At 39.4% G+C, this 26,439-nt stretch overlaps 2 protein-coding genes across 5 annotated transcripts in view; one reads left to right on the plus strand and one right to left on the minus strand.

Moving 5' to 3' along the window:
• Nucleotides 1-18,065, minus strand: part of ntn1b (netrin 1b) — a 37,540-nt gene extending 19,475 nt beyond the window's left edge. The window contains exons 1-3 of the mRNA XM_077619741.1: nucleotides 17,802-18,065; nucleotides 15,567-16,599; nucleotides 815-1,003 (exon numbers count right to left, since the gene is read on the minus strand). Of these exons, the coding sequence (XP_077475867.1) occupies nucleotides 815-1,003; nucleotides 15,567-16,581 (1,204 nt within the window). The 5' untranslated portion in view covers nucleotides 16,582-16,599; nucleotides 17,802-18,065. The remainder of the gene's footprint in view (nucleotides 1-814; nucleotides 1,004-15,566; nucleotides 16,600-17,801) is intronic.
• Nucleotides 18,066-18,438: 373 nt separating this feature from the next.
• On the plus strand, nucleotides 18,439-26,308 carry LOC144088600 (phosphoinositide 3-kinase regulatory subunit 5-like). Of its 4 annotated transcripts, none has more exons than XM_077619111.1 (18): nucleotides 18,439-18,464; nucleotides 18,935-19,037; nucleotides 19,304-19,404; nucleotides 20,201-20,269; nucleotides 20,353-20,491; nucleotides 20,701-20,770; nucleotides 20,858-21,035; nucleotides 21,639-21,807; nucleotides 21,878-21,946; nucleotides 22,390-23,078; nucleotides 23,166-23,288; nucleotides 23,681-23,806; nucleotides 24,269-24,362; nucleotides 24,428-24,504; nucleotides 24,949-25,042; nucleotides 25,474-25,547; nucleotides 25,625-25,743; nucleotides 25,805-26,308. In XM_077619111.1, the coding sequence occupies exons 2-18, from the start codon at nucleotides 18,938-18,940 to the stop codon at nucleotides 25,950-25,952; spliced, it is 2,439 nt and encodes an 812-aa protein (XP_077475237.1). In that variant the 5' UTR covers nucleotides 18,439-18,464; nucleotides 18,935-18,937; the 3' UTR covers nucleotides 25,953-26,308. The 4 variants fall into 4 exon arrangements, 3 of the variants coding, with proteins under 3 accessions (XP_077475237.1, XP_077475236.1, XP_077475238.1); XM_077619110.1 differs by having other exon boundaries at nucleotides 18,446-18,741; XM_077619112.1 differs by having other exon boundaries at nucleotides 18,446-18,741; nucleotides 25,625-25,663; nucleotides 25,805-25,929.
• Nucleotides 26,309-26,439: the final 131 nt, after the last annotated feature.

Below are 26,439 nucleotides of genomic sequence, written 5' to 3' on the forward strand. Positions count from 1 at the left end.
GGAAATTTAATATACATCCATACTCTTCATTTTAATTTGATCCTAAAACAGAAAGTCGGCACTCATGATTTACTTTCCCGGTCTGCACAAAATGATGTGGCGGGCCAGATTTGGCCCCCGGGCCGCCACTTTGACATGTGTGGTCTAAGTCATTTTTGTTTAGTCTTTCAATCAACAGCAATTGGTTTCTGGAATCGTTTTTGTATTTCTTGTATTTGTAACATTTCAATTTTTTTATTCTGATTAGGTTTTTATTCAACAAATTAATTGAACACTCATTTCTTGTCAACTGTTCAAATGCTTTGGAGGTCTTCCAGTGATAAACTAAAAAAAACTTGATACCAACTGTCAATGACACTGAATGAATTAAAGAGTATAAAAATATAATTAAAAACACTTCAATAAAAGTCCCAATAACTCATTCATTCATTTTCGGAACCGCTTATCCTCACAAGGGTCGCGTAGGATGCCAGAGCCTATCCCAGCAAATTATGGGCACCAGGCATGGGACCACCCTGAATTGGTGGCCAGCCAATCGCAGGGCACAAGGAGACGGACAACCATTCACGCTCACACTCATACCTAAGGGCAATTTAGAGTGTCCAACCAGTCTACGATGCATGTTTTTGGGATGTGGGGGGAAACCGGAGTACCCGGAGAAAACCCACGCAAGCTCGAGGAGAACATAAAAACTCTATACTATATGGTCCGGACCTGGTATCGAACCCTCGATCTCAGAACTGTGAGGCCAACGTGCCTAACACGTAATTAGTGTCATAAATAATAATACATTTAGATTAACGCATATTTTTACCTTTGCAAGCTCTCCGATGGGAAATGGATTTGGTCATGTCCCTGTAGAAACCTTCCTTGCAGTAGTGGCAATGACGTCCTGCCGTGTTGTGACGACAGTTGAGGCACACCCCGCCGCTTCTGCGGCCCGACAGCTTGAACAATTCCATGTTGAAGCGGCAGCGACGAGCGTGAAGGTTGCAGTGGCAGGCTGCTCAGCGGGACATGGCGAGACAAGCAATGAATGGTCAAAACTCCGACAAAATGCTTTATCGTAGCAATTTGCAGAGTAGCATGCGAAAACAACATTTTTTGCAACCTTCTTTGGTGTTAATAAACACAATATGTCGCGTCATCACACTTATACTAATATGCCTTTAAATAATGAAATAATAAAATTCCAAAAACATTGAGAACAAAAGACAGACAGAACTCAGATCGAGTTTAACAGTTTATAAGGCCACTTAAAGTCCAATCTATTTTCACTCAGTAACAATGGATTGGATATTTGGCGCCGTCAGCAATACTTTTAAATGCAAGAAAATTTAAATTATGCAAAATGATGTAATGTAATGATGTAATTGACATTATATTGTAAAAAAAAGGCAAATAATTTGAACCAATCTCAATTTACCCATTTTTCCCAACTGAAAATTCTAACATTTGTTCCATTAAACTGTATTCATTTTACTTGTCTTTTGCTTCATTTTGTAAGATTTTGTTTGGCCAGACTGAGGGTCTTCACAATGATTAGATCATCTATCCTTCCCTTAAAATACACCTAAAACAGGAGTCTTTCTTTCAACAATTCGATTTTAAATTCATCCCCAGAGGGAAAAAATGCAGACGTTTGATGACTTGAAGATATTTCCTTTTTCTGATCACACCTTGTTACATTAAGCATTACATTATCAGTTTTATTAGAAGAATGAAATGTTTTTTGTTGTTGTTGTCGTTGTAAATATGCTTTTGCCACGTTTTTAGTTAAAAGTACTGCTCCAGCACATATTCTCAAACCCTCACTATACATTTAAATCACACGGCAGTTTCACCTTTTTGTTGGATTACCTTCTTTAATATCATATCCCGATATGCTCCTCCTTGCATCCTTCATGAATGCGTTCCAAATGCACAGAGCTCACGTTTCCTCACGTTTCTCTAATCTCTACCATCAGTGCACCTCATGTTTTAATGTTATTGCACTGAGATGCTGGCTGCTGATAACACTGACACATATGCCTCACAATCATCAGGGCTTTAAATCACATACAAACGGACTCACACCTGCCAGAAGGGACTCAGGCCGGCAGGTGGTGGGGATTCATGCATACACCCCTCCTTGAACGGGGGCCCATTACAAATACACGCACACACTTCCACTCATGCGGAGGTGTTTGGCAGCTGTCACAAGCTTATCTCCCATGGTTCCCTCCTTCGGGCTCATCGAACACACAACATTTTGAAGAATTCACACACACGTGCTCCCTCCTCCCGTTCCCTATTTGCTCTTTCCCGCTTTCTTATCCCAGATGTTATCTCCACTTTAGGGAAAAGTGTGAGGGGAAATGGAAGGGGGGTATGTTTTTTGGGAGAATGCCTCTGGTTTAGCACTGAGGAACATTGTTGTACTTTGAGAGAAATGCCAAATCAAAGCAGAGCATCGAGCCTTTATCGGCTGTGAATATTCATCTTTCAATGCTATAGATGTCCAATCCCTTTTGACTGGAACAGGCGAATGAAAGTATGTTCATTCGACACTCCAAGTCAAAAGAGATGGACGTTTACTGCTGTCAATGGCAGCTAGAGACTTATTCAACCACATGAATATCAAATTACTGGAAACTTCAGATTACAAACTCTGTTTATATATCTAAATTTTCTTGTCAGATTTTGCAGGTGCGTCTGATAGTCCAAATAATACAGTAATCAATCATTTAGCAACATTTTGAGTTTTAGTTTGATTTATTTAATAAGGGACAGCACATATTAATGAACATATTTCATATATTCATGTCAATGAACATATATATGTAAATATGTAAGCCTATGTAGCCTAAAATAATCAAAATCAGCTTTTTGGGCTGCTTGACATTCAGTGTTTTTGTTTTCAATTTAACCTAAAAATAAAGTATTTGTTTTATCAAAAACTATATTTTTCATAAACTGTAAATATTAAATACAATATTTAAATGTATAGTGATACATCAGTATAAAAACCAATAGCTCGCAGTTTGAATAAATTGGACGTCTATTATATTGAATTGTATTATATTAAAGGGGCATATTTTTGTTTATTTTGGAGATGCTTTGAATTTGGCCAGTTAGGCTGAAATCTGATTTCTGAATGCTCCTCTTCCTTTTATTTAATAAATTATTACTAGTTGGGTTGATGGACCATGTTTATGACAATACAGTTCATTTTGTAAACCCAAATGAAAATGATATGCATAATACTGGTTGTAATGGATCAGTATTGGAAAAACATAATAAAAAATGAATATTGTAAGTAAGAAAAACTGTATCAGGACATTCGTATTATAAAAGTGTGATTGCCGGGGGACTAATAAACGCTATCTTCACAGCTGTCCCCAGACCCTTTGAGTGAGCACTGTGCTATCTCACTCACACGGTCACCACAATTCTTGTCAAGCAGCGACAATAACGTGAACGCCGATAAGATGCAAGCCACCTTGGAGCACGTGTCATCTAAATATAGATACCCAAGAAAAATAACGGTGGTGCGGGGTTTCAAACTCAAGGTCTCGGGGCCAGACCTGGCCCAGCCCATCATTTTGTGTGGCCCTCAAAAGTGAACTATGTGCATCGACTTACTAAAATACCAAAATTGATATTGTTGAGGAGTCAGATTTTTCATTTTTTACTATGTACTTAATCATAACAAGAGAGGGCAACATGGACTTGCAGTAGACATTAAAATATTTAAAAATTGTCTTTAATAAACACGGATTCTTTTTAGATTTTATCTTTAAAATGCAGCTATTAGGTTCTGCTTGTGATTTTGAATTAATATTTCCCCATGAATGTCTTGTTCCTGCTTTCATTTGGTGGAAAAGGCCCACTTGGAGCCATGCTTTTCTATTTATGTTTAAGGGTCATCTATCAGGCTTAGTGAAGGAGCCACTCAGAGTGGGTGTGCATATTGGATGGAAATTACATATCCCACGTTTTGGTGTAGGCGTTTATCCAGAAGTGGCAGAAAAAAAATTCTCACTACACACATGAACATTCCCAGATTGAGAATGCAGGTTGGATTTGTTCGCTTCGTTAACTTATCTATAGAACCACAATGACAGACATCCAATCATGTGGCTCTTCTCAGTCTTCTGGTCTGAATTGTAATCAATTTGTCACTATTAGACGTCCCATTCGACATCCAATTTCAGTTGCAATTACCCAGATTTTACCATGCTTATGTAAAAGTAGTCTAGTATGCGTGGGTGCCATTTTTAAATATTTTAAGGTTCCATTCTAATGTACACAGTAAAAAAAAAGAGAAAATACTGGCAGCTGTGGTTGCCAGAATCATACCATTAAATATGCAACAAAAAAAATATTGTAAAATTAACAACAAACTATTATAAAATTAAATGTATATTTTTATCAGATTTTATTTTATTATACACCACATAGTTAGCTGGGATAGGCTAGCTCTGGTCTGCAGTAGCTCGGAAGTTAGCATGTTTTACTGCCAATACAATATAGTATCCTTTTGAATCCTAAGTGGATCTAAAGATGTCACCTTTTCCAATCACGCGGTAACACCTCTCTTCCTGCAGGGAGTAGTCGTCTCATCTTACGTTTCACCTCTGAGACGCTCCTAAGATTGTTGTTTTTGCCCTAGGACCAGATAAGAGATTAAAAGCTATAAACTGAGATAAATTGAATTTCTCCCAGTATCTAGAACGCCATCTCAACTTTTAGTTAGAGGATGCTTCAGTTGGCTTGTTTGGAGAAATCTGCTGTCCACTATTTTTGTTATTGCTTGGTGCATTGGTGTTTAAAAAGGTTAAGTAAGCTGAATCTATAAAATAAACAGAGCAATTATGATTAAAAAAGGAGGATGAATAAGAAAGTCTTTTTGGTTTTCCACTTTTTTTTTAAAATTCATTCTCCTCTACTTACGAACGGCTCTTGCAAAACGAAAGCTTTCCATTGACTGGCGATGTCACAGTAGGCGTTCCCTGTCTTTACAGGCAAAGCCGTGTGATCTCTGGTTGAGATCAATTAGCGAAGCAATCAAGCATCCCCGTGCTTTTGTGCACTTGTAAACGGCCCTGTTGCTGGGCAAACGCGGAATTCACTGCCTTGACATAAACAGTCATTGGGTGACATAAAGTGACATGAGTGCACACAATGCTCCATTAGGCAAGGCCGTTTAAGCTTAGCTGGTGGGGTGGTGATCACATTTGTGACACTTGGTAACGACCTGCTCGTGACCAGGAGCACAAGCTGAGAGGACTGACTGTGAATGATCGTCATTCAGTGCCATGGACGAAGTAGACGTCCAATCTGTTTTCACTCGGAGGACTGAATGATGTTCATTCACCCTTTCTAGTAACAACGGATTGTGCATATGGCGCGACTAATGGCAGCTGATGGTGTTGCATCAATACCATTATTTGGTTTGTGATACCAACCATCAATCGTTTTCTGTAGTGCTTATCCTCACAAAGGTCATGGGGGGTGCTGGAGCCTATCCAAGTCAACTATGGGCACCAGGCAGGGGACACCCTGAAATGGTTGCCAGTCAATCACTTTTTTATACATTATTAAACTAAATAATATGGTATGATTTTCAAAGATTACTTAAAAATGTATGTTCATGCACACAACATACAAAAGCGCAATTGTGCTGGGCTTAAACTGTACTGAACTAAATTTAAATTGTTGGTTCAGATCTACCATGGGGTCACCAAACACTCAAAACTTAAAACTACTTCTAGCAGATCAGCCCTTCGCAAGGGTTGCTGGAGCTTATCCCAGAGGACTCCGGACGAAAGGTAGACTATACCATAAACTGGTCACCACAGAGAGACAGACAACCATTAGCACGCATAATCATAACATAACCAAGAGGGAATCAATCCCATGCTTACCTGCATAAAAGTCAAGCAAGGGAACCCCTACACATCAGGTGGTCGGGATCGATGCCATGCTTTATGAAAACATATCGATTGTTTTTAAAACTACTTTATACTCATTTGAATGTAAAATAAATATTATCATGGCTTTGTATAGGGCACAGCATAACAACCTTTGTGCCTACCTGATATGTGTGAACTCTTCTAAAACTTGAGTCTTAATATGCTCTCAAATACTCAAATAGATTTTTTTAAAATTTGGAATTAAGCCTGGGAGTCGTAATTTCGTAAAGGCCACAGTCAGAGTCATTATACCACATTAGCGCTGCTTCTATCAAAGTGGTGTTTGTAACTGGTGGCCATCTAAGGAAGGTCGACTGGCGGTCGGAAACTAAATCTCAAAGAGTACATATGGCACACTATCGGACCATTATTGCTCAGTACTTGCCAAAAACGCATTTTAAAGCCGCATCGGGCCTCCTTTCTGATAATAGTATAGTAGGTGCAACACTAGCAGCCAATGAGCTAAAAAACTAATACTTATACCTATAAAGCTTGTGGTCTAGAGCACTGCTCTCTTAAGACTGAACCTGCACCAAACACTTTTCTGGTCAATGTTCGGCTCAGGTCCAAATGTCCCCCACGGAGCTGGGAGGTTATTATAACACTCCGGCACGCGCTGTGCAGTTGAAGAAAAAAAAAGGGCAGGGTTGTAGGAAGCCACTGGGCTGTAAATCATAATGCTGAAATGAAAATCCACATTGTGGTGGCATGTTTATTATGCTTTTCTGCTCTTTGCTTTCAAACAAACCAGATCACTATGTCAAAAATGTCTACTCTATGTGTGTTCACCCTCCAACTTGAGTTTTTACACTTATTTTCCATTTTGTATTCATTTGGAGAGTCCGGGAAGGTGCACAGAGGACAGAGAGATAACTTGTCAGTAAGATTCGATACATAGAAAGATGTAAGTTGGCACTGTTTGTGAGCTCACATTTTGTATTGTGCACTTCCAATATAAAAAAAACAAAGCAGGACATGAAATGTGCCTTAAAAGAGGATGACAGACTGGCCACATTTTCTCCAGATAGGAAGGAAAAAGTCCAGGAATTAATGGTCAGCCATTGTTTTTAATGGAAACACTGAGGTACTCCATTCACTTTGGTCTCAAAGTTTGTGCTGGTTGCTAGGTGGCCTCCAGGACGTTGGTACTTGCTAAAGAGGAAAAGGCTTGGTTCTTCCTGAATCAAACCAGCTTCTGGCAATCCTTTGCAGTGAACCGTCAACATTATTCAAGAGAAAATAGCCCATTGTGGCAGTCTACAGCTGAGGACTCTCAGCTGTTGATGAAACCAGTGCCCTACACTTATTTTCCATGCAGTGTTTGTTAGGAGAGCGTTCCAAAGTTGTAACATTACATAGTAAATATCCTCTGACGATGACGTCTAGCTAAAAACAGATGTATTTTAACAATGAAAATACATTTTCATTGTGCAGGTTAGTCCTTTAGTACGTGTGGTACGAGGTATCCCTATGGGTGACTAAAATTCGCGCTAACAGGCCCCCTCCATACATTAAATAATGATATATTGGTTTCACAATGACTTTTATTATTGTTTGAGCAAGAAAGCCTCAATTCATCGGAACGACATTGATATTCATTGACTGGATTCAAAATAATGTTGATCTCAAAATTGTCCTAATATTTGGATTTTTAAAAAGTGCCTCATGTAGGAGATACGAGTACATATATAGTTGTTTTTTTTTAATCTGCGACTGGCTGGCAATCAGTTCAGGGAGTATTCCGCCTTTCTGCCCATAGTAGGATGGCATAGGCCCCAGCACCCCTGCGACTCTAATGAGGATAAGTGGCTTGGCATTTACATAAAAACTGGAGAATGGTTTATTTATTTGGTGAGTTATGCCCTCAAGTGGTCCTCATTCTATGCACATTGTCAGCCATTGACGGTGATAGACAAATCATCGCTGCTAGCCTTCCCAATCAAAATGATTAGATGTCTATTGTCTTCAATGTCAGCCAATGCCTTAAAATGTCACACTCACCATGCCCTGTCATACCCTGATATTTCCTGTACCAAGTTAATAGTCAAATGTTTATCCGAAATCACAGTAAATTCTTCATACACTATGGTGTATAACGTTTATTTTTACAGATGAAATCCTGACATTCCACAATACTAAAACCTTATAAAATAAAGCTCAGACACTCCGACTCATGTCTCTGGCCACTGTCTGAGGTCATTATTTTTCCCAGTGGGAACCAGACACCCTGCGTAATCTCCACCTCTCTATCATGAGAAATTGGGCTTCGATGTCTGTGTAAATAGCGCAAACACAACCGAAATGCTCTATGAGATCCTCAGTGAGGTTTAGACAGCAGTTAAGGTTTTCCTGAAAGAGGAAACAGTCTCAGATAGAAACACTTTCAATTGTCTGCTTCTGTAAGAGTGTAGCTGGGATGTTGTTCTATAGGTGAGCCATCTGCTTTTTGCCATAGGTGAGCAGGACAAACACACTCCAAATGTGATCCTTGACTCTAAAAGACTTAGCTGTGACATGCTTTCTCCAAAAAATTAGTTGAGAAACCACAAAATGGGACATTGAAAAAAAGAGAACCCTGAAAAAACCCACAGAGGGGCTAGGACGACGTGGACTTCCACAACTGGAAAATCGGAACCCACCAGGGATTGAACCCGCTATCGCAGAGGGCCACCTACTCCTGTAAGTCACATTCTCAATGACTTTCAGCATAGAATATCATGAATATTCTTTCAGGTTTAACCTCAAGATTCAATAATATTTTAAGTGGCATTGAGTAAAAACTGTACGGACACTGAGCTGTCTGTGTCGGTTGGCGGTGCAGCAAGAGACCCGGCTCGGGGTCTGACGCCGGGCCACGAAGCGTGTCCCACCGCCCACGAATTAATCATTCCTAGCCTGCCCTCCTTCACACTTTTTGAAAGAGGCTCAATGTGGACACTGTTGGTGGTCCTGATGTCGCTGGATTTTCCCCATCAACCCCATGCAGACAGTCTTTGCACAAAGACTTGAGCCTCTACACGTGCATGAAGACTTATGTGACTGTTTCAGCTGTAAAGTGTACCTCATAGAAAGGAAAATAAACAGCCGGGCAAACAGTTCGAAAAGTCACAGGCACATGACTCTAAAAAAGGATAAGACAAAAAAGGAGATGCCTTTTCAAGCAACAAATTGTTCACTTAGACCACTTGTCGTTGTTAGATCATTTTTCATTCATTCGTTCATTCATTTTCCATTCAACATATCCTTGCAAGGGTTGCGGGGGTGCTGGAGCTTATCGCAACCAGCAGTAGGCCAGGTACACCCTGAAATGGTCTTTAGCCAATCACAGGGCACAATAAGAAAAACCAAACATTCATGCTCACACTCATATATAAGGATTATTTAGAGTGTTCAACCAGCTTAGCGTGTGTTTTTTGGCATTTGGGAGTACCCGGAGAAAACCCACATAGTCACATGGAGAACATGGACCTTTTTGCTATCTGTATGGTAGTACATGGCTCCTTTCTGTCTTGAATTATGCACTATTATTAAAAAACAACCAAATCGGGAAGGCATGCAGAGGACTTTGCTGTAACACAACATGGATTCTTTTTTTTAAATCTACAAAATATGTTTCTTTTGTCTTTTGTATACAGATTTTTCTCTCTAACGTCAGACTGGCTCACATTACAAGGAGGGCTGGAGGAGACAAAATTTGGAAGGAATTGTTGTTGTTGTGTTGATTTAAGACATGGTTTTCATAATATACTGCAAATTAGTCTCTGTTACATGTTTTTTATTAAGTTGGCTGAACACTTCCAGAAAAAAACTGTCCAGAAACTTGTCACAAGAATGTATTCCACCATTGTTGATAGTTTATATAGAATAGCCTTTTTAAAAACATGCTTTATTATCATAGTTCGTTTTCTGCTATTCTTCTATTCATAAAGACAAAAAAATTGCCAATGCAATTTGACCCTGTCAATGAAAGCCAAAAAAAGATCTGCTCTACATTCTAAAATGACATGCAACTATGTTCTATATTACGGTATTTTGCATTCTGTTCACCTGATAAAAATACGAGTACATATCAAATGATATATATATTGCATAAACCGGCAGAAATAAGGTAAATGCTTGATAATGACTGTTCCTCCAGTGATGTGAAGGTCACCATTGGGCGTATTTCTACTCACTACACTGCTGCCAGCCACATTGTTTAACTTTTCCATTCCAAGATCCCCGAGCCGCATTCAAGCTTCAGCATGTTCTAGATGACTGAGACTCGTCAGTCCATCTAACTGGCACTCTGTTGCTGATGGGATTTTCAAGGGTGTGTGACTTTCAAGCCTTTTGGGAGTCCCAGAAACGTTCCCCCAACCTGCCACACACCTGTTTTCCATCAACTATTGCAGGGTTTTATGTTAGCTTTCACCTGGAATGATCCCCCCTATACTTATTTTACTTTTTTTCCCTCCTATTCTCGTGTTTTCTTTATTATCAAATCCAATTTGTGGTTTTAAATTTGATTATTTTTACCGCACGTATGAATGCTGTAATGTTCCATCTATTGTAGTCATTAAACCTAGCAAACAACCCAACACAATAAGAACACAAGCAGTTGTTTTTTATGGTCTTCTCATCTTCAGACTTGGATTAAATGTTATGTTCTTGCATTAAATTTAATGATTGTGGTTGGCTATGCCATCATACTGGCCCATGGTGATGGGCCAGGGAGAAGAAAAAAAAGAATAATCTCGAAAGATCTATGAAATCATGCTTTGCTACAATCATCTCATAAACCAATGCGAAGGACTTCAAATAAGATGCAGATGGTGATTGGGTAAAACATGTTGACCCAAAAGGGAGGTCGGCCATACAATAAGTGGTTCCACTGGTCAGTTCTGTAGACAAAGATAGGGCAAATCCCTGTTTGGCTGTTAAACTAAATTAAAGAATGCTGTTTCCTGAGAAATTGCGTGGGAATGCTTTCATGTTTGTCAATAAACTTTTGTTTTCAACTTCTAGTTGAGTTTAGGTCATTTCCTGTTAAATTTTAGGCGATTCGAAGTCACTTTCTGTTTAACTTGTAACTTCCTTTTGATTGAAAGGTATTTCTAGTTCACTTGTTGATTTTAGGTCATTTCCTGGTGATTTTAGAACAATTCTGGGTCGCTTCTTATGGATTTGTGGTCAATTCCTATTGAATTTTAGGACATATATTGGTCCTTGATGGTAGGACAAGCTTCGTCACATGCATTTGATTTGGGAGATAATCTGGGTCACTTCATATTGATATTTCTATTTTTTTGTTTTTGTTTTTTTTGGGTGCCTTGGTGGTATAATTGAACAATTCTTTTTGTCAATAGAGGCAAATCTATCATTTCTTGGGGGTGTTCATCATTTATAATTGAAGGAACAAATGTTAACGTTTGTTTAATATTGACTATACCATTGGCAATGATTGAAAACTTTAGGGTGAATCAGGAATTTTCAACTAATAAAAATATAATTTATCATCTTGTGATATTTTGGAACATTTGGAGTTGGCACGTTGTGAAATCTGAGCAAAAGTAAGAAATTAAAACAAATTATGTGTAAAGTATGGCATTATGGGTCCACAAAAGCTTGCTTGCTTCATGTCCTAACGAGTGTTTCTTCTTTCTGTGAGCTGCTGTCATGCAACAAACTTGTTGAGCTAAGAAAGAATGCACTGTTTTTAAAAGGCGCTCTTATTGTTTTGACTTGCAAGACTCACGGCATGACTTGCAAGCTGCAATGCTGTTGATTTTGAAAACGCTTCTTTTGGTTTATGAGCAAATGTGTTTTACATCCATCTCCAGAATGATCCAATTTGTTTACTCATCTCTCTCTCTTCATTTGACCTTTCCTTTTTTAGAAATATTGAAGTAACTAAAAGAAACCTGTAATTGACAAAATCCTGTATGCAACTTTTTACCTTGTACAAGGACATTTTATGTGAAAGCTGGGATTTTTTGTCCCTTTAGTCAGAATAACATTTAGGTGAAGTAAAATGAGTTCTAGGTCATCACGTAGGTGTTTGATAGGGTTTGAGTCAGAGATTGGGAAGTCTTTTACCTCAACATTAAGCATGTGTACCGTAGTTTAGCTTATTTTTTTGTCCTGGAAATAGAAAAGTCTGCCTGAAACTGTTCCAAGAAAACAAAGTCGTAAAATGCATGTACATTTAAAGATGAAATTGTGTATCTCATACAAACTGACATATTGAGGCCTATAATCAAAATGCCAACAATGTTCCTCTCATAGAAATCCAACTCCCATTCAAACGCAAAATCATCAATCAAACTTTCAAAATGTTTATCGCCTATCTTTCTCACACCAATCATTTGTGATTTATGAAGGGTCACGCAAAATATCTAAAATTCAAGCATTAATATAGTAACCAGCACAATCAAAATAGTTGATTTGACACAACGCACCTCTTGATACACCCACCCATTTACAATGTTTGCTTGCAGGTGGGAAGACAATGTCATATTTCAACTTTTAGCAGGATATTCAAGTATTCATGGATAAAAATCAGACTTCATAAACTTTCATTTCAAGCTTTCTAAGTGATTACTGTAGTTATCTTGAAATTTATACCACATTTATTTGCACACAGTCTATTTACGCTGTTAGTCAACTAAACACTCTAAAAACATTGCATCTGTTCATTGAGTTAGGGTACCGTATTTTCCGCAGTATAAGGCCTAACTAAAAGTTGGTTACTCATTTTATGACATTCCCTTTTGCATAGCTCCATCTACTTGATGTATAACACAACCTTTAATCATTCTACATACTACTATACTACAGCTTCATCTATTCTAGTGGATGTATAACCCAACCCACAACTACTACTACTACTACTACTATTACTACTACTACTACCACCACCACCACTAGAGCGGCATCTAGTGGTTGTATAACACATCCCCCTACAACCACAGCTCCATCTAGCGCACATGTGTCAAAGTGGCGGCCCGGGGGCCAAATCTGACCCGCCGCATCATTTTGTGTGGCCCGGAAAAGTAAATCATGAGTGCCGACTTTCTGTTTTAGAGTCAAATTAAAATGGAGTATAGATGTATATTAAATTTCCTGATTTACCCCCTTTTAAATCAATCATTGTAATTTTATAATCATTTTTTTCTGTTTTTAGTTCAAAAATCATTTTGTACAATCTAAAAATATATTAAAATGCTATAAAAAACTGAATATTCAGGGCGTTTAGTCCAGTTCTTTTAATCCATTTATTAAAATAAATCTAAATATTATATCTAAAATGGTCCGGCCCACATGAAATCAAGTTGACGTTAACGTGGCCCGCGAACCATCTAGCAGATATGTAACACAATCCCCTACTACTACAACAACCACTACTACTGCTGCATTTTATAATCCAGTGCGCCTTAAATGGATCAAACTAATTTTATTATAGACTCATCATTGAAGGTGCGCTTTTCAGTCCGCTGCACCTTGTAGTGCGGAAAATAAAGTCCTGATATTATCAAAAATGTAATTAAAAAGCCTTGTAACGAGGGGAAAAAGTGAAAATTTACACGGGAGTTTTAAAATCTACTCTTTTCAAAACTCAGCAACTACTTGGCATTCAATACTTTCCCACACAGTTGCCTTTACAGCCCATCAGTAAGGCCGACATTGTGTGAGGGAGTGGCTTGGTGGTAGAGGGTCACTTCTACACTGCACATGGAGAGAATATGAAACAGCTGCCTCGGACACAACACGGGTCATCATATGGGTTTTCTCTTGACTTCATTGTACTTCTATAAAGTACTTGAGTTGCTTATGCCCCAATAGGGAAGTTCTGGACCAGCTAGCCACTTTTCATCCTACTTGATTAAAGCAATGCCTCCCCAAAGTCTCCCTCCATTATTTTCTTTTCGGAAGACACGCTCTGTTTGTTTTCTTATGTGTGTGTGTTTTCATCTGATAACACAATACCACGCATGCAAAAAAAAAAAGAGTGGATGGTGAATGGGGTCTTCCCACACGCAGCTAGATAGATCCCCCAAGTGACAAGCTTTTTTGTTTTAGTAAAATACACTCACATTTGCAAGAGGTCAAAGGGAACAACTTTCTCACTTGTTCTGTTGGGTTTAGCAAACCATCGCATTGTCACATCTTGTTACTTTTCTATCTTTGCTTCACATTTACTTGTTCATACTGCCCCCCCAACCCCCAAAGTTGCCCTCTTGCTCTGCTTGAAAAAACAAATATTACAGCTATACTTTCCCTTGCACTGAAATCTTAAATCAGGATTCGAATGACCTCCCGCTGAGTTCCCATTTTGAATGCCGCACTGTTTTTAGGCAGCTATGTAGGTGCCATAAAATATCACTAAAAGAGGCTTTATCGCCTTTCCAATCTGAAATGACACTGACTGCATCTTTGTCAATCAAATTAGCAAGATGTTCATCAAATGACACTTCTGTTAACATAGTCTTAACTGAGTTTGAGTGATCTATATTAAATACGGCTTTGGATGTGTGAAATTTAATGCAAATGTACATCCATCAGTTTTTTTAGATGCTGGTTATCCATCATTGCTGTTGAGCTGGAGCTCAGCCACATTCACACACTGTAAAGTCAAACAGTTGAATTGGCTGATAACTATTAATGGCCGCAACAGTCAAATGTCGTCCGTTATGTTTTTGACAGAGCAATGAAGTTTCTTTCTGTGTTAAGATTCATGTCACCCTTTGTGAATAGGCCTTTATATTTATAGCTGTGTTGTACATTCCAAAAATATAGTAGCCAATTAGTAAATCACTAAAATATTGGTGTGTAATCTTTTATATAAAAACTTTGTTTTCTCCCCTGAGTACTTTCTAAATATGTTGTTACTACTTGAACATAATTATAATTACAGTAGCAATATTCTTAATCAAAACAGCAGTGTTAAATAAATTAAGATTTTCTTCTTCACCTTTCTACTGCAACAAAGTGAATTTCCTGAGTACGGGATGAATAAAGTTTCATCATCATCTCTTCATCAATTGCTAAATGTTTTACACATAAACCTATTTACAAACACAACAACGACTCATTTTTACATATTGATCAACTATGTAGTGGTCTTGATCATCACTTTTTGGGTCATTTAGGCCACCACGGTCGGGTAAAGCTTTCTATTTTCTCGCGGACCGGCTAATGCCGAGGGCGACAACTTAAGACAAAATTGTGTGTGTGTGTGTGGGGGGGGGGAATGTTCTCTTAACACAAATGATGTCCACGGCAAAACAAAACAAAAACAAGTCCTAAGCATAATGGGAATAATTTACTATTATTATCACAACTTTTCTCGTTTTAAGTAGGAGGGAGAGATTGAAAACGTTACTATTTATTACGCTGATGAAACGGCACCAGGTGGTTCGCGGACCTGTGGTTGGGGACACCTGATTTAAGCCATATGTAGTAGTATTAATATTGTGGCCTTTATGACCCGTAATGTTAGGGTCTTTTGGGGGTGATTTTGATTTTTTTGGTATTTTTTAATTACCGCAAATATTGACTTGCCCTGTAATAAATTGAACGTGCTGACATTACTGATGAAACTCGAGAAAATAAGGATTTTTGGCTTACCAACACACTCGTTGGCTTCCCTGGCGGTGGCCCGCTGCCACGGTCGGTCATAGTGGAAGGGCTTGCACCTGTCGCACTCTGGTCCCGCCGTGTTGTGCTTACACTCGCACACCAAATGACCTTCTCTGTCCTTGACGCACTTGGACGCGTGGCCGTTGCACTTGCACCGTCCGCCCACCTGCAGGTCTGACACGGCGTAGTAGTACGAGTCACGGGCCAACTCCGAGTCGTCCTCGTTCTCGTCCCCGAAGGTGTGCAGCCGGCTGAAGATGACCTTGATGTCGGTGGCCGTCACCCAGTCCTGGAGGACCGGCGAGTTGTCAAAATCGTGCGCCGAGGGTCTCCCGTCCAGGGTGCTGAAGGCGATGAGCCCCCCGGTCAGCGGGTGCATGTCCGTGTGGGAGTCGGTGCAGATGGCCTCCTGCTCGTTCTGCTTGGTGATCGCCGCCTTGTTCTGCCGGTTGTACATCTTCTTGCACTGGGTGGAGTAGTACTGGAAGGGCACCCAGGACTTGCCATAGTCCATGGACTTGTAGATGGCCATGGATTCTGGTCGGGGGGAGCAGAACTGCAGGCTCACGTAGGTGACCTCGAACTTCTTGCCCAGAGACAAAGTCAACGTGACGTTCTGCGGGTATTGCGCGTAGTTCTCCGACTGCCAGCAGGTGAGGTTGTGCGGGTTGTTCAGATCGGTCAAATAAGCGGACGGGTGGCACTTCTTGGGGTCCCCCGCGTCGCAGGTGTGACAGTCCCGCGTGCGGTCGTCGCCCTTCTCGCTCACCACGCAGTACCTGGCCGCCGGGGAGCCGCACGTGCTGGATACGCGCACGTCCTTGCCGAAAGCTGAGTTGACAAAGTCGGGGATGCACCTTCGAGGGTTGCCGTTCTCGTCGTAGCACGGATCCGGCGGGGAGGACTGGGCGGCGAACATGCTCAGTCCGTAGCCCCCGAAGACCCTCTCGGTCAGAGCGCACAGGGTCACCAAGATGAGGCAAAGCTCCCACTTGCTTGGCATCGTAGTGACTTCTCCTGCCTTGAGACAGATAAGAAATAAAATTACCAGCGGTGAAAATAAAGATTTGACAACTTTCTGCTCATTTGCGGGGGAGATATTACCCCCAAAAAATGAAAAGAAGCAATACAATCTACCAATCAATCAGTGTGCTGGGGAAAAAAACACACGCACAAATTTTGATTCATAACCTTTCCTCTAGGATGCCCAAAACAAGTTGGATTTTGGTCCTCTAATAAAGATAAAGTGACATTGGCTGGCTGGGAGTGTTTCTGCCTGCCTGCGCGTGTCCGCAGTCAGTCACACGTCTGCCCACCCTCGGCTCTGTCTGCCCCATTCCATCGGTGATGGGCTCCAGAAAAGGGGGTGCTCTCACTCCTCGAAAGAGGAGAGAGTTCGACCTCGGTGTTTCACTGATGGGGGACAGCGCTCTCTTGTGGTCTAGTTAATATCCTACACCAGGGCTGGCGAACAAGCTAGAGCCAAAATTTTAAACCCTATGTCAGAAGCAGCATAAAAAATGCCAAATGATTTTTAAATATCATTTATTATTTGTTTTTAATGGGCCCTGATGGAATTTACTGTGTTTTAAGAGAGAATAAAACTAAGAGAAACATGAAGGAGGCACCGTCTCTCATTTCTGAACCGCTTTATCCTCATTAGGGTCGCAGAGGGTGCTAGAGCCTATCCCAGCTGACTCCAGGCCAGAGGCAGGGGACACCCTGAATCGGTAGCCAGTCAATCACAGGGCACAAGGAGACTCATACATAGGGGCAATTTAGAGTGTCCAATCAGCATACCGTGCATGTTTTGGGAATGTAGGAGGAAACTGGAGTACCCAGAGGAAACCCATGCAGGCCCAGGGTGAACATGCAAACTCCACACAGGAGGATCAACCTGGATTTGAACCCAGGACCTCAGAGATATGAGGCCGACGCGTTGACCACTCACTCCACCGGCCAGAATTTACAAAATGATCCCAATTATAGCTGTCCATGCTAATGATGGCAATGTACATCCATGCCATTGACATCCATAAACATCTAAGCCAATAGGATTCACATAATCTTGCTTGCCAACAACCAGGAAGTGACCCCAAAATCAATAAGAAAGTTAACGTAAAATGCCCCAAATTTAACATTGTGATGCCAAAATGGCTCTAAATCAACAGGGAGTGTTATGGTCGTGGGCAAAGGGCCCCAAACAGGTCGTGGGGGTTTCACCTTTATTCCAAAGGTACCAGGACAGGGCGAAGGTCCGAGGAGGTCGATAGCCGAGAGGTCCGTTGAGGGATCCAAAGCGAAGTTACAAGGTGTGTGGTCGTGGCCGTGGTCGTAATCATGGTCACTGATCGTAATCGTGGTCCTAGGGTGAAGATCGGACAAGGAGGTAACGCGAGCTTGTACTTTACAGTGAATTGATAAAGACAATCCAGCAAAATTGTCAAGCTCTGGGTGGCTGAAATAGCTTCCTGGTGTCTGATGAGCTGCAGCTGTCATTGTTTAGCCCATCAGGTGCTGGACCCCTGATTGGGTTAGAGCTGACAAGGAAGTGTTTATTTACTCTATTATGTGTACTGACCAACAAAGCAAAGCTGCTATTTCTCCAGAGATTGCAATTTCTAGTTACATGTAAAATTGTATTTGCACAAAATTAGTTTCCAAATCCACTCCAGAACTCCAAATATTTCTTGAACATTTATGGATAATACATACCTGTCAACCTCTGCCGATAACTGCCCTTATAAATGATTATGATTCCCCTTACAAACCCCCAAAAAACCTTACAAACACCGTACGACTCGTACGGTGTTTGTAAGGTTTTTTGGGGGTTTGTAAGGGGAATCATAATCATTTATAAGGGCAGTTATCGGCAGAGGTTGATAGGTATGTGAATATCAAGAAATGTATTAGTTCATTCATTCATACATTCATTTTTTACACTGGCAGCACTCCCAATTCAAATGAATTGGATGTCTTTTGCCATCAATGACAACCAATGAGTTGGATGTGGAAGTTGAACTTGATGAGTCATTTCCGTCTTTGTTTTGAGAGATAAAATCGCTCATCTCTGTTTAAATTTCTGAATGAAAAACAAGAAGTTGTGGCTTGCAGGCGTTCTCAGAAAACGTACTTGTGCATTTTGTTGGTCAATGGCATGTGGGTAAGTAACAGGCTCCATTGTACTGAATATTTGTTCTACATCTGTTTGCTTCAAGACATAGAAGACTCACTTTTATTACGACTTATCTGAAAGAAATATGCTGAATTTGCTAACAGCAGGTTAAGAATTTTAGTCTGACTGCTTGTTTGACTCCATGAAAGGAAATCTTTGGTTATTGTGCTTGCAACTGTAGAAAATGGAGCAAAACTCATGCACAGAAGATCGTATACAGCATGTCCTTGAACGCTGCCTCTGTGATCTTGAATTCAACACTCCTGACAAGCAACTGTGGAACGGTAGGAACCAACGGCATCAAACAACAACACACAGTTGACATTTCTAAGTATTGTGAAGTCTTAAGTCAAAAATTTTAAGTTTGGGAGGAACAGAAACATAGGCACCAGCAAACAAACTCCATCTAAACTTTTACTCTTGTTTATGGTCTAGTTTATGCTTGTATTTTTTTGTTAAAACCTATAATAGAGAGCAAATTTGCCACATTGTTAGCGTGAAACCAAAAACGAGAAATAAGTTGCTAGCGTGCTTTCGTCTGTCTGCTCAGCTGGGCTCTGCATGAACCGCTGGTGTTTGGAGGAACTGGTGATGAGAGATCCCAATAACTTCCCCTTCCTCTTGCAGACAATTCTCAAAAAGACGAAAGAGGTGAAAACTCAAGCAGCATCACTGTTTTCTATGTAATAGGTTCATTAATAGATATACTTTAATAAAAGGAAGACATGGGAGCACATAATCCAGCGTTAACTTGCAAGTGAGAATCAATCCTGACTCGTCCCCGTCACGGATCATTCTAAAGAAAGATATCCTCTTCTGTCCATTTAGTTGCATTAGAATCAAAACAATTAAGGTTTTCTTATTCAAAACAATTGCATAAGCTAACCGAATAACACAATTGAGGTTAAAAAAAAAACCTGCAACAACAATTGCATATCAGGTCTTCAAAACAACAATTAAGGTCGGAAGGCAAAAACAACTGCAAAAGAATTTACACAAGCAAGCAAAACAATTTCCATATTAGGTGAAACGAGCAACACTATTTTAAAAACAATATGCGAGTATTTTCAGAAGTCGATTCGCTTATCGCCATCTGCTCCGGAATCCAAGTCAAAGCAATTTAAGAGTCCTTCACAGATCTTCATTGCAAACCCAGATCAACAGTCCTCGGAGCCCGGGATTGGGTGAGATGTCAAGTCAATAGTTCTCGGATCTAGGGCAAAACAATTAAACGTCCTCGGAGCCAGCTGCAGGGGGAAGTGTCCTTCGGTAACAATTATACTAAGCGTTTGTCTGCTTATAATGATTAATATTTCACATATACATATAATGATTAATATTCCACATATAATGATTAATATTTCAAGCACATTTATAATAGTACCCAAAATAACCCCAACACTATGTTACTCAGCGTTTTAATTGAAGTACCTTTTGTCATTTGCAGGTACTTGTTCAGTGTCAGTACCAACTCGTCGTGCCTCTGACTCTCCTGTTTTCCTCAACACTTTTAAAAGTGAGGGGATGCCATTTTAAGAAGTTACTATGTGTTATCGCAATGTCTATTTCATTTACGATTAGTATTTTCTTGCCTTACAGACTCCTTATTTACATCCAGACTGTGATGTGCTGTTGGAAGCTTACTCAGTCTTCCACCGTTTCCTGTCATGGCCAGAGCCTTACTGCACCTCCTGTCAACATCTGCTGAATATCATTCATAATGAACTCAGAGCACCAGGTAAAGTCGGTGGTAGTGGGATCCATGAATGGCTGAATTAAATCTATAAAATGTGCCTAATGTTTTACTATGGATAGCACGTCAGCATCACAGTTCTGGGGTCGAGGGTTCGATCCAGGGTTGTGTGGGTGTACAGTTTTCCAATGCTCAGTACAGGGGGATGGTTAAAAAGTACAGAAAATACTTGGGTGGACTTGAATATGTTTTAGGCATATCGTTCCAGCGACTAGTAAAGGCAGAGCATGGCATTTCTGCTGCGGACCAACACTCTAAAACCATGTAAGTGCAATCTGACCTCCAAAGCTGACATCTTCGTCTTTGGAATGAATAGATCGCTCTTCTTATGTGTAAATATGTCTCAATCAGGATGGTGCTTTTAGTGAGTCCAGATGAAGATATTTCCCCTGAGATACAATCAGTGTCTAAACAACTGAGTGCAAGTCATCAGTCCAGGCGAGACATCATTACTACTCTCATCCTGCAGAGCTTTCAGGCTGTTCTGGGAACCAAAATCCACCTGCAAAGACTACGTGATGCCTTGCAGGTGAAAATGTGCATTAATTTGTTTTTGGATTCTTTGTATCAGGGGATTTATTTTAAGGCGGGCCTTTTTTTAAATGTTATAGCTTATAAAAGCTTTCATATTTTATTTTGGCACACCTATGAAGAATGACATGCTTATTCAACTAATTGAGTATTTTCGGCTTAAGTTTCCAAATTATTGCCTAATAACTCATAATAATAATTATTATATATATTTCTGAACCTGTCATTCATGTTCCTTCAATAGGGACCTGGAAGCCATTTTTCATTGTACTTGTACAATGGCAATGAAGGCTCATTTGATCTAATAATTATCTAAATTATAATTGGACATTACCACATATCCAGGCAAGAATCAAAACATTTCTATAATGAATAAAAATATTAGTTTTTTTAGTTGAATCTACCTACTAAATATGAACATAAAATATTAGAGATAACCCGTAGTCATCGGGTTACCTTGGTAACCACGCCAAATACAATAGATTATACAATGTATTGTTGCGATATGTAGCAGCCTCTTTGATTATGCTTATATGCTGGTTTAACAATTTCTTCATGGAAAACATTGTGATTTAGATGCCTATAACCTAATTTGCCTTAGATGAAACAGCTTTTTGAGCTGGAGCAGCTACTGGAGAGAATAACCTACTGCATGGAAACAGCAGCCTCAACAGCAGATCAGAGAAGTGCCAGACAAAGTGTTTTACAGACTATGGAGCGGCTCACTTTAAGTCTTATTGCAATAAGTGGAGAAAACTACTCCAATACAGGTAAGTAAATTAGAAAAGAAGCATCACGGTTTGCTACTTCTCAAGCTCAGCATCTTTTCTGTCTCATCAGGGTGTGCTGAGACTTTTTCACTACCCTTTCCAAAATGTCACACAAGCTACTGGGAAAATGACAACTTTGGTAATTGATAGTTTCATTCACTCCAGGGTTGGGCGATTTGGACTAAAAATAAAATGTCAGATTTTTTTCCACCAAAAATTAACACTTTGTTTCAGATTTTTTCCCCCTAAAGCCTATTTTTTTTAAAGAACAGTAATGAAAAAGTGGCTTCACTTTTTGGATCATGTTTGCCACAATTATATACCAAATGTTTATAAGGCACGTAATATAATGTAAATGAAGTGGAAAAACCTCTGATTCCAATATCTTTTTTTCCCCTTTTTTGTCTGTTTGCCCCATCAAACAAAGTTAAACATTCTGTATTAAGCATTTTTTTAACATTGTCAATTAAAGGCTCAAATTAATATATAAAATCAACATATCGCCTAACCCTAATTCACATGACTTAAAACATTAACTATACATGTCTAAAATACTAGTCAGCCACTTTCCCCTTGTTCCAGATTTTCTCACAAATATTGTCATGAAAGAATGCTACTTAAATTTTCCACCAACTTGTCAACAAGATAAGGATGACATTGATGTGGAAAATGAAGTCATGGAGAACCATTCACTATCCACATCCACATCCTGTCACTCTTCCTCCTTCAGCTGCTATGCATCTCCAACATACACTTCATCAGACATAGAAAGTGATTACTGTGATGACACAGCCAAGGGACAAGTAACCCAGTCAAAGTCTAGAAACAAGCCCAAGAAGAAATCTAAAAGTCTCATAGGCTTGGAGAACATTTCCCTGTTTTTCAAGAATCCACGCAGTCTTGGAACACATCTAAAAAAATCTCCTTCCAGCCAAGATCAGTTTCAAACGGCGTCCTGCCCTCTCCAAAATCCCACCACCCCCCAGAAGCATCTCTGCATCCGCAGACGGCCCATTCTGAGCAGCAACGAATCAGATGCTGCACTGGCAGAAATCCTGGTGCGTGTACTGGTCTTCGGGCGTGACAGAGAGGCCGGACGATTGGCGAGGGCTTACAGTGACCTGCAACAGAAAGAGGCCAAATGTCCCCGACTCACCAAGATGTGCAAGTTGCAGTTTTACTTGGTTCCGACAAAAAGGACTTTTACAGGAAAGCCGAGTGAAAGACGCTCATCAACAGATACAGAATATTCAACTAAATCTGCATCTATGGTGAGATCACCAGTCTTCCCTTGTGTCCTTACATGAAAATGAAAGTTAGTAAAAGCAACTAATTGTCATCTTGCATTTTGTTGACAGCCTAATAGATTTTCCCAAGAGGACAGCTCGACAGATTTAGCCCAGATGTTGGGTGTGATGGACCCCTGGTATGATCGAAGTGTCCACAGTCTGCTCAGTCTTTCTTCAGATGTTCTTTGTCAGGTAAACGCACTGATTACACCCACCCATATTCAGCTTCATTCATTGACACAAGACTTAACATGCGACTTCACCTTCATAGACAAAATAATAATAATTTAATAAAATACATAAATGTTCATAAAACCTTTCTGTCCAACGTTTCAACAGCTGTGTTTGACGGAAAAAAATAACCCCAAAATGCATGCACTAGTGTCGTAATGCATTCCAAATGTATTTTTTTTTTAATTGTGAAAATGGTCGTTTTATGATGCAGAGACGTGCTATGTTTTGGTTATTTATTTTCTCCGAAAAAGCCACATTGTAGCATATTAATTTTTGGGGGGAAAAACATTCCAGTGGACTTAAAATGTCATGCTTATATTTTATTTTGAGAAATGTTTTCTGTATTGCAGCCTGCATGGAACGAAGATAATAGTTCAAAGTACAAAGTAGAGCATCTTCCCTTGATGGCTGACTTGGTTCTCTACTATTGTAGGCATGCAGATCAACCTCTGCTAGTGCAGCTTTACCGGGCTGAGGTTAGCAATGACTAAATTGTAATTACTGTATTTTCCGCACCATAAGGCGTACCGGAATATAAGGTGTACATTCAAAGAATGGCCTATCTTGATTTTTTTTCACATTAAAGGGGCCCGCTCATTATAATGTGCAGTAGTAGTAGAAGTAGGGGTTGTGTTATACATCAACTAAATAGATGTGTAATAATAATTACGGTGCTATATGTATACATTCACTAGATGGAGCTGTAGTCGTAGTAATAGTAATGGTTAAGGGTTGTGTTATACATCAACTAGAACTGTGCTAAAGGGAATTTCATACAATGATTAACCAATATTGAGCCATATATTAAGGCACACTAAGTCTTTTAGTTGCGCCTCATAGTGTGGAAAATAAAGTAAACTACTTCCTCTTCTGACACACACATGATGTCTCCATGTTTTTTGTGTATGTGATTATCTGTTCTCATTTCATTTGCACAGCTGAGCCTGGCTGGAGGCGGGAAGAGGAGTGAAGTTTTCATTCATTCACTAGAGCTTGGACACAAGGCTGCAACCAGAGGAGTCAAGGCCATGGGTTAGTTAAACTATGACAGCCAGAAACAGGAATGCACTTTGTCTAATGCTACATTGTACTCACAGGTGCTGCAAGCAAGAGATTTGGAATCAATGAAGAGAGCGAGGCTGTCCCTTTAACACTAAGTGTTGCCTATAATAAGGTGCTACAAAACAACGAATGAGGAAAAGGTTTAACTAATAAATAGATTATATTAGATTATAACTTTATTTTCATCCCGTATTCAGGATTCTAAATATGGAATTAGACATTTTAAGGAAGTCATTTTGGGGAAAGATGGGGGAGAAGAAATTTTTAAAGCACCTGACAAAGTTGTTTTTCGGACTATAAGTCGCACCAGCCAAAAAATGGACAATGAAGAAGAAAAATGTATATTTAACTCACACTGGAGTATCTCATTTTTTGGAGTGCATATATATATATAAGTCGCAGGCCCATCAGAACTATGAAAAAAGTGCAATTTATAGTCCGGAAAGTACTTTAGTTTAGATGGTGAAAAAGCAACGTACCTTCATACATTTATGTAAATTACTACAAACCACCATTCAAATTTTGAGCAAATATTTCAGTTCGTTGGTGGTTGCAGGTGGCCTGCAGTCGAAGGAGTCAGTGGATCCAAGAAGATTTGATTTGCACATCCATAAATGTTCACAAAGCTTCCACCAGAGCTGGACATTTAGGTACATTAGATTTATTTTCAACTTTGTAACCCATTTAACCCTGGCAGGGACAGTGGTCACTATAGTGGACAGTTATTCAAAAGTTGAAACTTAAGATGTTTAACCCTTTATATGGCAAGTGACTATTTTTGATATTTTGACATTTGAAAAAAAAGTTAATAGCGTTTTCTTTTTAAATCAGTAATCCGAATTGTATTGTCATATTATTTTAATAATGATAAATAAATGTATAAATATTATAATAGTATAATTTCAAAAGTTGTTGTTTTGATAGTATTTATAACTAATTGGATCCCATTGACAACAATATCCATCCAAGTAATATTAACCATTGACGATGACAATTGATTGATGAAAAAATTATATGTAATTTTTGCATGAAGGGTTTGATTCCATTTAAAATTATTCATGTTTGTAATTTTATTTTCAAGAGTCCCGACCCGAAAGCCTGTGGCTATCTGTGACAGAAATCCCAAAGAAAAGCTCTAAAAAGAACAACACACAGGTGAATGGTGTACCTTTGATGGTGTAAATAAAACACCTCACTCACATCATGATTCACCCTTAACACCCTTTTGGCAGAATTCCACGATATCAAATGTGAACGTCGACAGAGTTGAGGTAAGCAGCTGCAAAGAGGGGGACACCTTTGCCGTGTGTCTGGATCAAGATGAGAGAAAGTTCCTGCAAAGTGTCACCAGGTACAACACCAATCACACATTCGAGCGGCCGTAAACATATATTGTTTTCTTGTGTCCATAGGGTTGATGTGTCTTTGTGCTGTAAGCCAGGAAGCAGTTCAGACTGGAAATCCTTTAAGTCTTTACCTGGCCAAGTCCAGCCTCTGCATGCATCTTATTGCTCCATGCTCTGCCTTCCCTTTATTTCTTTTTCTACCTCACACACTTGAAGGAAAAGCCAGTAGAATAAAAGCACTAGCATACTGATGGATCAACTAATAAAATAAGTTTGATATTGGCAGCATGCACGATGGTCGAGGTTTATTTAAAAGTTTTCAAGATTTTCATCAAGTATCTTGACCAATCTTGCAGACCTTCAACATAGACTCAAGATTTATTAGGAATTATTTTGAACCCTTCATGGGTTGATACACTTGATATTTCATATATGATCCATGGAATTTGATATTTTTGCCCTGATGAAAACTGATGTCTCATATAGATGTGTTACTTGTGACAAATTATGTTTGATATTTTGCAGTATTTTTGTTCTGAGGGCCCATTAAAAGCTCAGAGTTTAAATACATTTCATTTGTGATCAATTATTGGGTGGTTTGGGCTTTAAAAGTGTTGGATTTAAATGCATCATTGTTTTATTTATTTTTTGCATATATTTATTAAACAAGCTAAATCTTTGTTAATTATTTTATTTTTAAC

This window comes from Stigmatopora argus, chromosome 14, assembly GCF_051989625.1.
Source record: "Stigmatopora argus isolate UIUO_Sarg chromosome 14, RoL_Sarg_1.0, whole genome shotgun sequence".
NCBI lineage: Eukaryota > Metazoa > Chordata > Actinopteri > Syngnathiformes > Syngnathidae > Stigmatopora > Stigmatopora argus.